The sequence below is a fragment of the Podarcis vaucheri genome (assembly GCF_965113315.1).
Source record: "Podarcis vaucheri genome assembly, chromosome: W".
Classification (NCBI taxonomy): domain Eukaryota; kingdom Metazoa; phylum Chordata; class Lepidosauria; order Squamata; family Lacertidae; genus Podarcis; species Podarcis vaucheri.
Window position 1 is genome coordinate 9,133,733 of NC_138757.1, and position 16,722 is coordinate 9,150,454.

A 16,722-nucleotide genomic window follows, 5' to 3' on the forward strand; every position below is an offset into this window, starting at 1 on the left:
TGTCACTGGCTTTGGCCACAATAAATAAAAAACTAAAAACATGTACACACATATGAACACACATGTACAAAATATTAAGAAAACTGGATGACATGAGGTAAAAAAAGTTAGGATGATTTGGAATGACCCAAAGTTGTGCCCCTCCCCATTGGAGTTCATTCAAGAAGCTATTGGGCTATGACTATTACTCGTATACCTTGAAGGTGGGGATTGTAGGTGGTGAATTCATAAAGCTTGAGGCATTTTTTTAAAAAAAAAATTATAATTTTTTAAAATTAAATTTCCAATTAACAAACCAATCATATCACATTAATTCCAAATTATACCAATACATAATAAACTCCAAATATTTAGCCGAATTTTAAATTTTTGTTGGGGGTACCCATGCTTCAAGTTCAGAAAGGGTCCAATCATCTCATATTTCTGCTGCTTTGATGTTCACAAGTCCCATCTTCCATCTCTTTGTTGTTATCCTTTACAAATCCCATCTTCCAATCTTCTTGTTGTTATCGTTTTTCTTCTTAATAAATAACCTCTGAATTATCTCCACAAGCGAGTTGAAGCAAACATTATTATTGTCCTGTGTGGGTTTTCACGCTGATCCAAAAGTCCTGTTCAAACGGTAGGCGTCATTTCGACAGTTCCCATAAAATACAGTCTAAGCGTCTGCTCATTAACTTTCCCAGACCAGTTGCTCCATAAATCAGCCTTTCCAGGGGAGTTTTTGCCAAATCAGATGTACAGTTCAAACATGATAACAGAACAGTGGCTCGCCTCCCCCTTTGACTGTAAATCTCACAACAAAGTCTGTCTCATAATGGCGGTTCCCAATTAGAACTGCGTCACACCAAAAGCCTTTCGTTTCCTTTCCAGATCTTCCGCAAAACAAAGCCTTTGGTTAATAATTTTGTTTCCATACAGTTTATTTTCCCATCTCACTTGCTATCAATCATGTGGCGGTTCTTCTTGGGGGAGGGGGTTGTTAGGTAAAAAGCTTGAGGCATTTTAAATTGGAGTTACACAACTCAAATTAGTCATTGGTGTTAACTTTAGAGGCCCACATTCATACATGAACCATTAAAACATTGTGTTTACATTAGGCATAATGCAACTAGAGAAAACATGTCTAGAAGTTATTCCTCTGTTTCAGGGTTGCTGTTGTTGTTGTTTGGTTGTTGTTGTGGTTTTTTTTTTGGGGGGGGGAACCAACAAGCAAGCCATACCACAAACATCACAGCTCTTATCAGACTAGTAAAACATAAACTATCTCATGGCATGTATAACACGTCGACCGCGAGCCTGGGGTTATTTCTGGTCAATCACAGGACCTTTCTCTGCAACCTCAGATGCTGCAGTAGCAGCCGCTGCCGCAGCAGTAGCTGCAGCCGCTGCCAGTCTCCACAGCAATGCAACCCTGAGCAGCGGCCACGGGGAGACAAAATCGGATAAGGGGGTGCTGCTGGAGACGGAGGGAGGTGCAAGGAGGAGCCGTGTGTAAAGGAAGGATGTATAACACTGGTCAACAACAAATTTGTTGTCTGCGTTTTTTCAGTTGATTTAGGATGAATCTGATGCACTGAATCCAAAAATCACATTGGTTTTGCTCAATCAGGTCAAGTTTTTGAGCTATGGCCACATGTCTTTTTTATGTTTTTGTTCACATGTACGCTTGTGTGGAGCATTTTAGAAGAAGTTGGTGGGGGTAAAATGCCATGTCGAAGAATTGTTTTGATTGGAAATGATTATTTTAATGACAAGAAGTATTCATGTCTGATAGTTCTGGGTGATTATGTCGAAAAGGAATCAGTTTGAAGTCATAAAACCTCGAAATCTTCCATAAATTGGTGCGGCTGGGATCAACAGAAAGAACCGGAGCAGCCTCAAGTATCCTGATCTTCAATCAGCACGTCGTCCTGTAGCTCATTGTGATGAAATTCCAGTGCCTATCTTCGGAGAACTTCCTGACATTAGTGACGAAGATGCCTCCAGTGTTGAAGGACATGAAGAAGAAGAAGTGGTTCTTGAAGATGATGCTCCACATCCATTTTCCCAAAAGGAGTTGAATGATCTAGCTCGCGACCTCAGCTTGTCAAAGGACGCTGCCGAACTGTTGGCATCCAGATTGAAGGAAAAAAACCTCCTCTCTGACAGTGCTCGCATCAGCTTCTTCCGCAACAGGCATCAAGAGTACCTCCGTTTTTTCTCGGAAGAGAAGGACTTGGTGTACTGTGCAGATATTGCACAGCTTCTGCTCAAGCTTGGAGTGCCACAGTACAAACCCAAAGATTGGAGACTGTTCATTGACAGCAGCAAGCTATCACTGAAATGTGTTCTGCTATACAACGGCAACCAGTTTGCCTCTATACCCCTGGCTCACTCGACTACACTGAAGGAGAACTATGAAGCGGTGAAGTATGTGCTGGAGAAAATTGGTTATGATCAGCATAAGTGGTTTATTTGTGTTGACCTGAAGATGGTGAACTTTTTGTTGGGACAATAGTCTGGCTTCACCAAGTACCCATGTTTTCTGTGCATGTGGGATAGTAGGGACCGTGCTCAGCATTACACAAAGAAGGATTGGCCTGTGCGGGAGGAATTGGTGCCTTGCAAAAAAAGAACGCCATCAACGACCCTCTGGTGGACAGAGACAGAATACTCTTCCCACCGCTGCACATCAAGCTCGGCTTAATCAAGCAGTTCACCAAGGCTCTGGATAAGGATGGTGACTGCTTCACTTACTTGTGCCAGGCTTTTCCAGGATTGACCATGGAGAAGTTGAAAGCTGGCATCTTTGACGGTCCTCAGATCCGTCAGCTCATCAGAGATCCAGAGTTGGGAAACTCAATGAACAAAGTGGAACTGGAAGCGTGGAAGGCATGTGTTCTGGTAGTGAAGAACTTTCTTGGCAACAATAAGGCCAGAAGCTACGCAGAACTTGTCAACAACATGATGACTGCTTTCAGAAACCTGGGCTGCAACATGAGCGTCAAGATGCACTACCTATTTTCACATATGGACCGGTTTCCTGAGAACCTGGGTTCAATGAGTGACGAGCAGGGGGAGAGATTCCATCAGGACATGAAAGAGATGGAGACCAGGTATCAGGGTCGCTGGGACGCAGTCATGATGGCTGACTACTGTTGGACTCTGAAGAAAGACCTCCCTGCCGCTGAGCATTCCAGGAGTTCCAAGAAATGGAAGTTCAAGCCCTGAAGTATGAAAAATGGTGAAGCAACATGCAATTTATGTGTACTTACCTTTATCAATGTTGGATAAAAGCAGCAATGCAAAAGCCAGCTGCAGGTGGCTGGAAAGCAAAACAGGATGTTGATGTGTGGAACTGTACGGTTGGGAAAAAGGGGGAGTCTATTCTCTGTACTGAGCACCGGATGTTAGCTCAGAGTGTCATCTGACCTGTGCTGGAAGTACAGGGGCGGAGTTGTGACTCTTCTGCTGGAGTCTGGAAGGTGCAGTCACATTTTTATGTACTGCTGAATGACAGGAATAAAAGACATGTCAAAAGACTCCTGTCTGTCTCTTTCCCCTCCCTGGGGGAATGCAGGGAGGGAGAGAAGTCCAGAGGGTGTGTTCTTCTCACGTCTGACGAGGAGAATCGCCGATTTACGACCTTGCCTGCTGGGAGACGCAGACGGGAAGGTCAACAAGTATCTCACTCGGTTTGCCCGGGGGAGGCCAGTTACCTCTGACTGTGAACTGAGATACTGACATATGGCAGCATTCGGCTGGTTGCGATTCATCGAACATATGCATGAGAGGCTGGTGAATTGTCCTCCTCTGCTCCAAGGGAGAAAATAGCGTCTGAGAGCAGCCAGAAGCTGAACAGATGGCTGGACACCGAGAGAAAAGGTGTTTTCCAAGCAACGGAGCTCAAGGTATGCTGCATTTCAGGCTAAAAGTGTGAACGCAGATTGATTTATTCTCTGGTTCACGGGAGCTGTGTTTGGGAAAAACAACAGCTCCGGGAGAAGAGGCCTGCGGCTTGGAGGCTCAGCCTGCATTCCACGAATTCTTGTGGTTGAGATAAGCTTTCCTGTATGCACAGTTGCTAAGCAACGCCCGTCAGAGACGTGGAAATTTACTGGCTGCGCAGATGGCTCTAAGAGAGGGCCTGGGAAGAGAAAGTTTGTTTTGGCTAACTTCGATACTGTGCAAGGACTGAGAAACAGCTTGCATTTTGCCTGCCTGGAAAGGCAGTAAACAACCCAGCAAAGGCTATTGGAGTTTTAGCAAGGCTGGAAATTGAGAAAGAGGCTTGGCTTCAAGATGGATGCCAAGAAGGGGGGAGGCCTGCCTTACCCACCTCCCTTAAATAATGACAATTATTCATCTTGGTCTGTAAAGATGAAGGCCCTGCTGCAGAATCAGAGGCTTTTTGAGGTAATTGAAAACCCCATCCCTGCAGCACCAACCAGAGGTTGGGAATCACAGAACGTGAGGGCCAGGACTGCTATAATTCTGTGTGTCTCAGATGAGCAGCTAGTGCATATTCAGCATTTAGAATATGCGAAAGAGGTTTGGGATACACTACGTACAACACATCAGAGAGATGCTGGTTCTTCAGCGTTGCTGTATTTTGAGAAATTGACCAATCTGAGACTAGCGCCTGATGGAGATGTTCAAGCACACCTGACAGAGATGAAGTTTCTGCGTCAACAGATGGTGGAACGCAATTTCCGTCTACAGGAGGAAGTGTTTTGCTTCATGATGATAAACAGCCTTAATAAGACTTACAAGGTTGTTGGCAGTCAGCTTGGTTCCCTACCTGCGGCAGACCTGACTTCGGAGAGAGTGTGTGCCGTCGTTCTGAATGAACACGACCCACTTGCTGCACTGGAAGTGAAGGACAGGGGGAGGGAAGAACAGAGTTCTAATCTCCCCGCTGCTGGTGCTACTGGAGAGCATGCTGTAGCATTGAGCACTGTCCGATGTTACAATTGTGGACAGACTGGGCATCTACAGCGAATCTGTAGAAAGCCACGCCAGTCAAAAGGAGCCAAGAGCAGCTCTGCGAAGCCTGAGGCGTCAGGCAAAAGCCGTACCAAGTGCCAGGTGAAACCTGCAAAGGCTATGATGGCGAAAGGAACCACGCCAGATGTTGGGAACGCGTTCATAATCGACACGGGTTGCACAAAACACATGTGCCCACACAGAGAACTGTTTTCAACGTTGAAGAAGCAAAGCTTCGCTGTGAAACAGGCCAACGGTCAGGAGCTGAAAGCGACCGGAATTGGGACTGTGTATCTTGAGAGTCTGAACTTGACTATAAACAATGTTTACCTGGTTCCAGAACTGAGATTTAATCTGCTGAGTGTGTCGCAGATTGCAAAGAAAGGACTGAAACTGTCCTATGATGCTAAAAGCTGCAAGATCTACAAAGATGGAGAACTGTATCTTACTGCCAGAGAGAAAGATGGACTGTATTTGTTGACTTTTGATCAAAGTGATTACATGAAATGTAATTCTTCTGATTCTAACATAATCTCTCTTGCAGGTGTGACCAAGGACGCCAGGAAGGTGACCAAGAAGGTCGACAGAGCATTTCAGCGGGTGTATGCTGATGTGATTGGTCCTCTAGAACCATCTAGGGGCGGTGCACGATTTTACCTTGTGTGTGTGGATTGTTTCACTAATTATTCTTGGGTTTTTGTGATGGAAAAACCGCAAGAAACCTTAGAAAGGTTTCAGGAGTTTTGTGACAAGGTTAAAAATATGCATGATGCTAACATTGACTGTCTCTTCACAGATGAGAAGCCAGTTTTTCTGTTACAGAAGTTTCAGAAGTTCCTGGATGGAAAAGGGATAGACCACAAAGTTGCTGTTTCGGCCGAAGCATGGAACAGGGGGGTCTGTGTGAGGGTGAACAAAGAATTGCAAAAGGGGATGCATGCGCAATTGCTGAGTTCACATTTGCCACATGAATATTGGGCGGAGTCGCTATTGTCCTATGTTCACGTGTGGGTGAGAAAAGTCTCAAAAGAGTTGGGAAGTTCTCCTTTTGAGAAGCTGTTCAATAGAAAACCTTCTGTTGCCTATTTCAAGGTTTTCGGGTCTCATGTGAGAACAGAAGCTCCAGGTGGAGTAAAGAATGCCAGAGGCATTTTTGTGGGATATGAAAAGGGTCTCTACAGAGTAATTTTGTCTGAATCTGGTCAGGTGATTCTCACAAAGTTTCTGGAGAGTGCTCCTGAACAGGAGCGGGTTATAATACACACATTTCCCACAGATGACAATTCAGATGATGATGATGATTTTTCTGATTACACAGATTACAGTGGTACTGATGATGATAGTGATAGCTCAGAGAGTTCAGTTGTAACAGTCATTGAGAGGAAATCTCACACAATGGATAGACCTTCACAGGTGAAGGAAGAACCACTGTTTGCCATTGCTACTGGTTCTCAACAAAGTCCAGAGGTTGAACCAGTGAGCAGAGAGGATCAGCACCTCATACGCAGGTCTGAGAGAGTTACAAAAGGTGTACCACCAAAGAGGTACTCAAAAGAGTTTGTTAACTTAGCTGTTGCATGTGTTGCTATTGTTAACAACTCAAAACAGGTTGAAGCAGTGTCTAAGTCAGAGACAAAGGCACAACAGAGAGTAGCTAGCCAAGGTAATGCAGAAGCACTCATTCCTTGGAAGCCAGACAACCAGAGAGGTACACTGGTGAAACCAGTGGTAGGGAGTTCCAAGGGTGGAACTGAAACAACAGGGGACTGTTATGTGTATAACAACTGTTTGTTTTCTTCTCTGGATCATGTTTTGCCTATTGATGCTTTTGGGGGAGATTGTGGGATAAAAGCAGCAATGCAAAAGCCAGCTGCAGGTGGCTGGAAAGCAAAACAGGATGTTGATGTGTGGAACTGTACGGTTGGGGAAAAGGGGGAGTCTATTCTCTGTACTGAGCACCGGGTGTTAGCTTAGAGTGTCATCTGATCTGTGCTGGAAGTACAGGGGCGGAGTTGTGACTCTTCTGCTGGAGTCTGGAAGGTGCAGTCACGTTTTTATGTACTGCTGAATGACAGGAATAAAAGACATGTCAAAAGACTCCTGTCTGTCTCTTTCCCCTCCCTGGGGGAATGCAGGGAGGGAGAGAAGTCCAGAGGGTGTGTTCTTCTCACGTCTGACGAGGAGAATCGCCGATTTACGACCTTGCCTGCCGGGAGACGCAGACGGGAAGGTCAACAAGTATCTCACTCGGTTTGCCCGGGGGAGGCCAGTTACCTCTGACTGTGAGCTGAGATACTGACAATCAAAGCCCACCATTCAGTTTACAGTGAACCTGACCTGATGGAGAGAAACGGATGCCATTTCCTGATTCAGCAGTGCAAAAATACCCTAAATCAGTTGTAGAAATCTAGACAACATTCAATAAGTAAAAAATTGTTCCCCAGTGTAATAATTGATGCTTATGCACCGTATAATAATTGATACTTATGTATAAAACTACATTTGACATTGAAAGAAAAACAAAAACAGATACATTTCCCAATCTACTATAAAAACTACTATAGAATTTTAGCAGCTACACAGCGCCTTCTACTGCGTCTACAGTGAGTTTCACCAAGCCATAATTTTAACCTACCTCATTTCATTCACTGAAGAATGACTCATTCATAATAACTGCCAAATTGTGTCTTTCCTTGAAACATTGTATGTTCAACCTCTCACATTAACTTACTTGGAGTAATAAGTCATAGAAAGCCATTTTACAGAGACCATAAATTTTATTACTTGGACAAGGAATGATGTAATATTTAAATCCTGTACACTGTTGACTCTGAAACCCAAGTCCCAACCCTCCTGGATGTTCCTTCTGTTGGTAATCAAGCCTTTATCGGGAGAAGCTGGCAACTCTCCCAGGCACCCGGCTTGATCTCCGGTGACCTCCCTGGCTGCATTCCCCAGCAAACACAGGCTAGGTCTCTATAGGCGACCTCCCCAGCGTGGGAAGAGCACACCCACTCTTTCCTGCTCCCCCGGCAGGGGAAAGAGATAGGTCAGAAATGTCTTTTTACATGGCTTTATTTCTGACTCTTCAGCATTACAGAAAACATGTCTGCTCTCTTCAAACTCCAGCAATCAAGTGACAAAGGCTTCCTGTACATACACAAGAGGAAGTTCTCAAATTTCACTCTGAGCAAATTTTGGTGCATCGCTCTGTGAACTGACTGTCCCACTGTTTCCCACAGACAGTCCCAACATTCCCATCATGTGATGTTTTCAAGCTAGCAGTTTGCAACTGCATTGCTTCCATATCGTAACACCTTCCTTACATCTCCAAAGTAGGTGTCTCCTGCAGATTTCCTGTGAAGGACAATAACAAGTGTTTGCTAGCATGTTTCTTAATGATTATTAGGTTGTAAACAAGGCAAAGACCAGCAGGAAGGTGTTTGAGGCAACAGACAAGAAACCATCCATGCCTGCTTCTCCTTTTGTCTCCCTGTATTAACAGTTGTATAAATACTAATAAATCACCCAGACACCCAAGGAGGTGTTAATGACTTACCTGTAACCTGTGAACTTACCTGTAACTCTATCCGATGTACCTCCTTTCTAATGATGTGTTTCTGATGTATGATTGACGCTCTTGTTGGGCGGACCATGTAGAGATTCGCCTGTGGATCAGATATTAAAACATTTCTGGTTTTGAATTTTTTTTTTTAATTGGCCAGTAGCACCTTAGAGACCAACTAAGTTTTTTCTAAGCTTATACCTAGAACAAACTTTGTTGGTCTCTAAGGTGCTACTGGACAATTATTTATTTATTTCATTTATTTCAACTGCGTCAGACCAACACAACTACCTACCTGAATAGAATTTCTGGTTTCCTTTTGTTTGGGGTTCTCCTCCCTCCTGCGTGTGGTGAGTGGGGACCCAATTGCACCAGTTTTTGTTTCTGGTTGGCCTCCGTTCTCTCTGACTGATAGAGACCTTAGAAGGGGCTAAACGGGTCTCTGGAAACCCCATAAGGGAACTAGACAATTTTCTTAAAACACTGCCATCCCTTATTTCAGAAGAGAAGGTGTGCACGGGTTTGTTTTTAAGCAAAATGAGCTTTGTTTTGGGAGTTGGTAGGGGGAGAGATGCTGGCAAGTATGGTTGATGTGGGAAGGGAATCAAGGAAGAGTTGAGGCGGGGTTGCTTTGTTGTTGTTTTAACTCCTATTTTTCCAAGTTTGCTTCATTCCGTTTGTGAGCTTTCCTTTCTTGTTTATGTAATGAGGCACTCGAAGACTGCTTTGGAGAGGTTTGGGACCTCCTCTCTTCCCCCAACCCCCATTATTTAGGAGGAACTGCTCCTAGAATTATATTTCTACTCCAAATAATCCACTTTCCCAACTCCATTGCACAGTAGTTGCACATTTGTTTCACTTTCTCTCTCTCTCAAATTTCAAGTTCAGCATCATAGTAATCATAATCCGCAGAATTTTTATTAATGAATTTATATGCTGCTTGATTGCTGAAGCCGACTTCTAAGCAGCTTGTAAGTATACAGTTGTACCTTGGTTGTCGAACGGAATCCGTTCGACTTCCAAAAACGTTCAAAAACCAAGGCACGGCTTCCGATTGACTGCAGGAGTTTCCTGCACTCAATCGGAAACCATGGAAGCCGTGTCAAACGTTTGGGTTCCAAAGAACATTCGCAAACTGGAACACACTTCCGGGTTAGTGATGTTCGGGAGCCAAAACGTTCAAGTCACAAGGCATTCGAGATCCAAGGTAAGACTAAAACCAACTACAAAATAATACAAAAACTTGTAAATAAAAATGTGCAATAAAACAATTTAATTGAAACATTAAAATAAGCATCCAAGTATTAAAAAATACAGTAAAGTAAGCATACTTGAACAGTACAGCAGTTAAGAATTAAAACAGCAATTTAAACAATTTAAAATTAAAGATAGTAACAGTAATAAGTATTTGCATTGTGCTCAAGTGTTCAGTTGTTGCAGGTATGTATTCTTTTAATCCTTATGACACCCCTGCCAGATATGCCAAGAGACTCAGAATTCTAACTGAGTTACTGTACCTTTGGCAGTTTGATGATAGGCAGAATTCAGAAGTCAAACTACTGGAACCTCCCCATTTCAGACATACAGTGATAGAAGAAGCATCACCTGTTGAATTTCTGTCTGATGTGCATATGCTGCAGCCATAGGTGTTCACCAGGAAAAAGAGGGCAATCCTATACTCAAAAAGTTAATTAGAACATGTTACATACCTTTCTGTTACAGCTGCCAAGCTGACTGAAAAACCCACATTCAAAATGGGCATTCTGAACATAGCTGTCAACTTTTCCCTTTTCTTGCGAGGAATCCTATTTGGAATAAGGGAATTTCTCTTTTAAAAAAGGGAAAACGTTGACAGCTATGATTTTGAGAGATATCTAGTTGTCTAGTGATAGTAGTTTTTTAAACCAATTTCTGTTTGTTTTTCTTTCTTCTAAATGGACTTGACATGATCAACAAATTCCAGAGGGATAGGCTTGTATTGTATTGCAAAATTCATATACCACCCTTTCTCCTAAAGGAATATTATGGCATTTTTAAGACTTAACACATTTAAGCTCACTTTTGTCAGACTGCTGTATGCACCTGTAGCCAACAAATGTTTGTTTTGTTTATGCCACATTAGTGTAAGTCTAACATCTTGTTTTATTGTGAGTAATCCCTAATACTGGAGCCCCATCAGTTGTATTTACACAAGAAAACACTCTTGAGTGGACATCGCAGCCATCAAGTGAGAGAGGAAGGGTTGTGCTTTCATTAATCTGTTAATGTTTTAAGAGATTCTCAGATTCTGGATATTAAAAGTAAGTTCTGCAAAATGTGTTACCATTTACATAGTTTGCCACAGTAAATGTGGCATCTCAGGTACCCAGAATCTTTCATGTAGCAGGATTTTGAAGGCTCAGCTGTATAGGCGGTCCTGCAAAAAAACAATTATCTTGGGAATGGGGGAATGGAGTGTTCATAAGCATGGTGCTAGAGAGCTACCACTCAAAAATAATGAATTAGGTTGCAATCCCAATCCAATTTGCTTGGGAGTAAGCCCTTTTGAATTAAGTAGGATTTATTTCTATGTAGAAATGGTTAGGATTGTGCTGTTAGGCCCATTCTTCCAAGATAAGACATATTTAACTTTGACTGCAGTACTTGTTGAAGCTGCAAGGTAACCTATTGGGTTAAGAATATATATATATGTGTGTGTGCGCGCGCGTTCTTTCTCTCTCTCTCTCTCTCTCTCACACACACACACACAAGCATATATATATACACCAGTGTTTATAAATGCTTATGGCTGGCCTCTATTGCTGAGGCTGAGCCCCATTTCCTTGTGGTGTTCAATTAGCAATAGCTATTAAAAATGTGTTATTAAAAATGTGTCACTGATGTGAAATGTCTATTAGTTCATGTGTTTCCAAAAATAAGATTGCTGTAATTGGTAAAATGTGTGACTGAATTGTACAATTTATTAATGTTGACAATATGCACAATTTATTTTTTGCTTTGTAATCTTGCGAAAGAAGAAAAATGCTGACTAGACATTCCGTTGTGGCACCCGTAACCTACATTTAAGGGGCCATTTGGCAAACAGCTTACATATCTCGAGTTTCCAACACTAGTTATGTTGTGCTGGTTTGCATTAAACTTTGCCAATGAAAGACAAAGGAAATTAATCTAGGAGCAATGAGTGAAACAGTTTCTGGTTACTTTTTTTTTTAAAGTCTTCTAATTTATGGAGTATTTCAGGATTATGAACCCATCTCTTCCCTTCTCTTTCCAAGTTAGTTAGGTCATTGAAGACTCTTGATAATTTTGAATTTGTTCAGGTTATTTCAACTCACAGGGTTGGGTTCCAGGTGAGTAATCATTGGCCACCATTCTTTAATGATGATGTGTACTTTTTGCCTTCCTTGCTTCAGTTACATAATGGTTAGAGTGTTGGACCTGGGAGAGCAGGGTTTGAATCCTCACCCAGCCATGAAGCTTACTGGGTGACCTTGGGGCAGTCACCACTCTTAGCCTAACCTACCTCGCAGGGTTGTTGTGAGGATGAAGTGGGAGGAGGAGAACCATGTACACCACCTTGAGATCCTTGGAAGATAAAGGTGGTATATAAATGTAATAAATAGATGAATAAAAATAATATCTTAGGTGTTTATTTTGTATTTCAGCTGGCAGCCAGAGAGACAGATTCCATTCCATGATGTTAGGTTTCCTCCACCTGCGGGGCACAATAAAGATATAAATGAAAGTGATGAAGTTGAGGTAAGGAGTCCCTTCTGGGGAGGGAATGGAAGGGAGAAGATTTAGTTGGCTGCCTTATGCTGAAATGGGAGGTTGGGCACTATGTGAGATTGATGGGGAGGGTGTTTTTTGGTAAGCAGTACAAGCAAATGTGTATCTACTCACAAACAAGCCCTACTGAAGTCAATGAGACTTACTCCCAGGAAAGTAGAAGTAAGTTTAGTTGAACTCAGTGAGGCTTATGCATGCATAGATGCAACTTGACTAGTAAATCACTTAAACTACTCTTAAATTAGTTGAAAATATATTAAATATGGAAGTTTATTTAATATTTTTATTAAATCTACTACTTCATTACATTTTAAGGCCCTCCATCGCCACAGGGAGCCTCGTCAAGGCCCTTGGCTGCTGCGTGTAAGTGTGGCGCACCCTCCGCCACTGCAGGGAGGTACGGCAGGACCCTCTGCCACCGCGGGGAGGCGTGGCATTCATTATTAATTTTTATGAAACGCGGTGAGGTGCAGGATGTCTTCTGCTTAACATGCATTGTTGTGTTGAGGTTCAGCAGCAATTAAAGCAGGATAGAACACGCAATTGAAAGGTGCCCCATACTTTGTATTGTGTAGTATTGATATCTATGCTCCTTATGCAACAACAGCATCAACAACAATAATTTTATTATTTATACCCTGCCTATCTGCCTGGGTTTCCCCAGCCACTCTGGGTGGCTTACAATACGTATAAAAACATAGTAAAACGTGAAACATTAAAAACCTCCCGATACAGGGCTGCCTTCAGATGTCTTCTAAAAGTAGTGTAGTTCTTTATCTCCTTGACATCTGATAAGGAGGGCATTCCACAGGGAGGACGCCACTGCCGAGAAGTTCCTCTGCCTGGTTTCTTTGTAACTTCACTTCTTGCAGTGAGGGAACGGCCAGAAGACCCTTGGAGGAAGACTTCAGTGTCTGGGCTGTACGATAGTACTCTGTAGCAGTCATGTTCAAATGTAACAAGCAAAAGATTTCTGGAGGGTTCAGGGCAGTTGTAAAACATGCAAGCTGTTCTACAGGAAGCAAGGTTATTGAAATACACAGCTAGAAAAGTTCAGTAAAAATATCAGTAGCTTTAGGAGTATGGAAAGACCTTGCACATTTAATATATCAGAATGGTTGTGGTACTGGGACTCACTGGTAGCTTAGGGGCCTATAAATAATACAAATATATATTTTTAGCTCCTAATTGCCAATATAGTGGGGACATTATTATTATTGTGTACTGTCTTTCCATTAGATAACTGTCTTTATTTCATAATGGTATGATGTTCTACACTAAGATTTTGTTTAGGTTTATTCCAGGGCTAATGAAAAGGAGCCATGTTGCTGGTGGCTGGCTAAAGTGAGAATGATAAAGGGTGAGGTAGGAATATATTTATTTTAATATTCTGATATTGACATGTTATGTTTAGCTTCGGATTTTAAGTTCTTGTGGGTCTCTTTTCAAGTACTGCTTATTTATTGGACATTGTTACTAGAATCGACAGTGGCAATGGAAATTATTATCAAAATTGACAGACTTTCAGCTGTTTGCAATGAGCAGATCAAACAAAAGCAATTGAAATACCATATTTACTTGAGTCTAATCTGCCATCAAATCTAATGCGCACCTCAATTTTCAGAACCCTGTAACCAAAAAAAGTATTTGCTGTTGAATGCCATGCACATCAACAAAAGTGCACTCTTTGCAACAATGAGTCAGTGCTTGTTTCAAGAACAGAGAGGCTGCATCTTTTTTCCTGCTCCAAACAGCTTCCCCCACAAGTAAAAAATAATAATAAGAGGCTTTTCCTGGTGCAAAAGGGAAGGAGTGGGGTAGCAAAGAGAACCAGGAAGCAAACCCCTGACCCTCCACCTGCAAATCTGATGGATGCATGGAGAGGAGTGGGCAGAGGAGTGGGCGAAGGCAGCCAAAACAGATCTTTATTATGGTTGTAGACCAACAAAAGGAGGGAGGGGTACAATAATTTAAAATCCTTAAAAAGTTAAAAACCCCCTAAAAGGAGTTAAAACAGAAAGTGTATATAAAAGTCTATAAGAATCCAAAATAGGCTAAGAGAGTTAGTGTTTCTCAACCTTGGGTCCCCAGATGTTGTTGGACTACAACTCCCATCATCCCTGAGCTCTGGCCTTGCTAGCTAGAGACGATGGGAGTTGTAGTTCAACATCATCTGGGGACCCAAGGTTGAGAAAGGCTGGAAGGGTTAAGAACGTTAGACAAGAGTGAAAGGGTGTAATAAATAATAACAATAATAACAATAACAACAATAATAACAACAATAATAACAATAATAACAATAATAACAATAATAACAATAATAACAATAATTTATACCCCGCCCATCTGGCTGGTGGCTCCCAATTGAATATTAAAAACACAATACAGCATTAAACATTAAAAACTTCCCTAAACAGGGCTGCCTTCAGATGTCTTTTAAAAGTAGGATAGTTGCTTATTTCCTTGACATCTGATGGGAGGGCGTTCCACAGGGCAGGCGCCACTACCGAGAAGGCCCTCTGCCTGGTTCCCTGTAACCTCACTTCTTGCAGTGAGGGAACCGCCAGAAGGCCCGCGGCGTTGGATCTCAGTGTCTGGGCTGAACAATTGGGGTGGAGACGCTCCTTCAGGTATACAGAACCGAGGCCATTTAGGGCTTTAAAGGTCAGCACCAACACTTTTCTCGGAAACGTACCGGGAGCCAATGCAGGTCTCTTAGGACCGGTGTTATATGGTCCCGGCAGCCACTCCCAGTCACCAGTCTGACAGCTACATTCTGGATTAATTGCAGTTTCCAAATCACCTTCCAAGGTAGCCCCATGTAGAGCGCATTGCAGTACAAGCGAGAGATAACTAGAGCATGCACCACTCTGACAAGACAGTCTGCAGGCAGGTAGGGTCTCAGCCTGTGTACCAGATGGATCTGGTAGACAGCTGCCCTGGACACAGAATTGACCTGCGCCTCCATGGACAGCTGTGAGTCCAAAATGACTCCCAGGCTGCGCACCTGGTCCTTCAGGGGCACAGTTACCCCATTCAGGACCAGGGAGTCCTCCACACCTGCCCGCCCCCTGTCCCCCCAAAACAGTACTTCTGTCTTTTCAGGATTCAACCTCAATCTGTTAGCCACCACCCATCCACCAACCTCCTCCAGGCACTCACACAAGACAGTCACCCCCTTCACTGGTTCTGATTCACAAGTGAGAGCCCAGGGGTCTGAACACTCATCCCCTAACACCACTTTCTGGACACGGCCCAGGAGAAAGGAGTGGAACCACTGTATAACAGTGCCCCCAGCTCCCAGCCCCTCTAGACGGTCCAGAAGGATGCTATGGTTGATGGTATCAAAGGCTGCTGAGAGATCCAGCAGAACTAGGAAACAGCTCTCACCTTTATCCCTAGCCTGCCAGAGATCATCGACCAGCGCGACCAAGGCAGTTTCAGGCCCAGTAAAAAGTTAGTATATAAGAATATAGCTATCAGTCTACAGAGCACTCTAATACGAGTGGTCATTATATCTAGTTTGTGGCACAGGTCATCATCTGACGAATTTTTGAGCACTGCTGTGCAGAATCTGGCAACGTTGTATTTTGTAGCAGGGTTGGTATCTGGAAGCAGCAGGGAGGTATAGAATTTTCCTGTGCGCCCTGGGTACTTATGCAGTAATGGTAAGATGAGGCTAGTACGAATGTCTCTGTAATAAAGATACTGGAGAAGCACATGCTCTGTTGTTTCTATTTGTCCAGAATCACAGGGGCATTGTCTCTCCAGGTAAGCAATCTACCTTTATCGGCCTTCAAGGACAGCCGAGGGGAGGGCATGACATCGAGCCAAAGTAAAGGTCCTCCGGTTTTTAGGGATTTCGAGTTTAGCTAGATATGCCATAGGGGAGGCAGAATACCTGGAGGATCCATTGGCAATAAAAGTTGGGGTCCTGGCTAGATCCAATTGGCGTTCAGTGTCTGCAACACACTGTTTTATGAGAGCTTTGGCCTGTTCGTATTCCATGCTGAGTAGAGGACCTGGAGAGAAGCCTAGGGTTGAGATCTTTCTTGCCACAGCCTGTTTCCATGTGGATTGAAAATCATCATTCATAGTTAGTGGGACAAGGCCAAGGGGAAATAAAGAAAGTCTGAGCCAGTAGTTGAGTATCGTCACCCACACTCGAGCCTCCACTTTTATGAAACCTGTTTCATAGAATCATAGAATCATAGAGTTGGAAGAGACCACAAGGGCCATCGAGTCCAACCCCCTGCCAAGCAGGAAACACCATCAGAGCACTCCTGACATATGGTTGTCAAGCCTCTGCTTAAAGACCTCCAAAGAAGGAGACTCCACCACACTCCTTGGCAGCAAATTCCACTGTCGAACAGCTCTTACTGTCAGGAAGTTCTTCCTAA

The 16,722-nt window shown here is 43.2% G+C and overlaps 1 protein-coding gene across 4 annotated transcripts in view; it reads left to right on the plus strand.

Annotated features, from left to right (window-relative positions):
• The window catches only part of LOC309523302 (fragile X messenger ribonucleoprotein 1-like), a 201,218-nt gene that overhangs the window by 58,876 nt on the left and 125,620 nt on the right, over positions 1-16,722 (plus strand). For all 4 annotated transcript variants that reach the window (XM_082207094.1, XM_082207093.1, XM_082207092.1 and 1 more), the window contains 2 exons: positions 12,199-12,292; positions 13,616-13,687. In XM_082207094.1, coding sequence (XP_082063220.1) covers positions 12,199-12,292; positions 13,616-13,687 — 166 coding nt within the window. The remainder of the gene's footprint in view (positions 1-12,198; positions 12,293-13,615; positions 13,688-16,722) is intronic.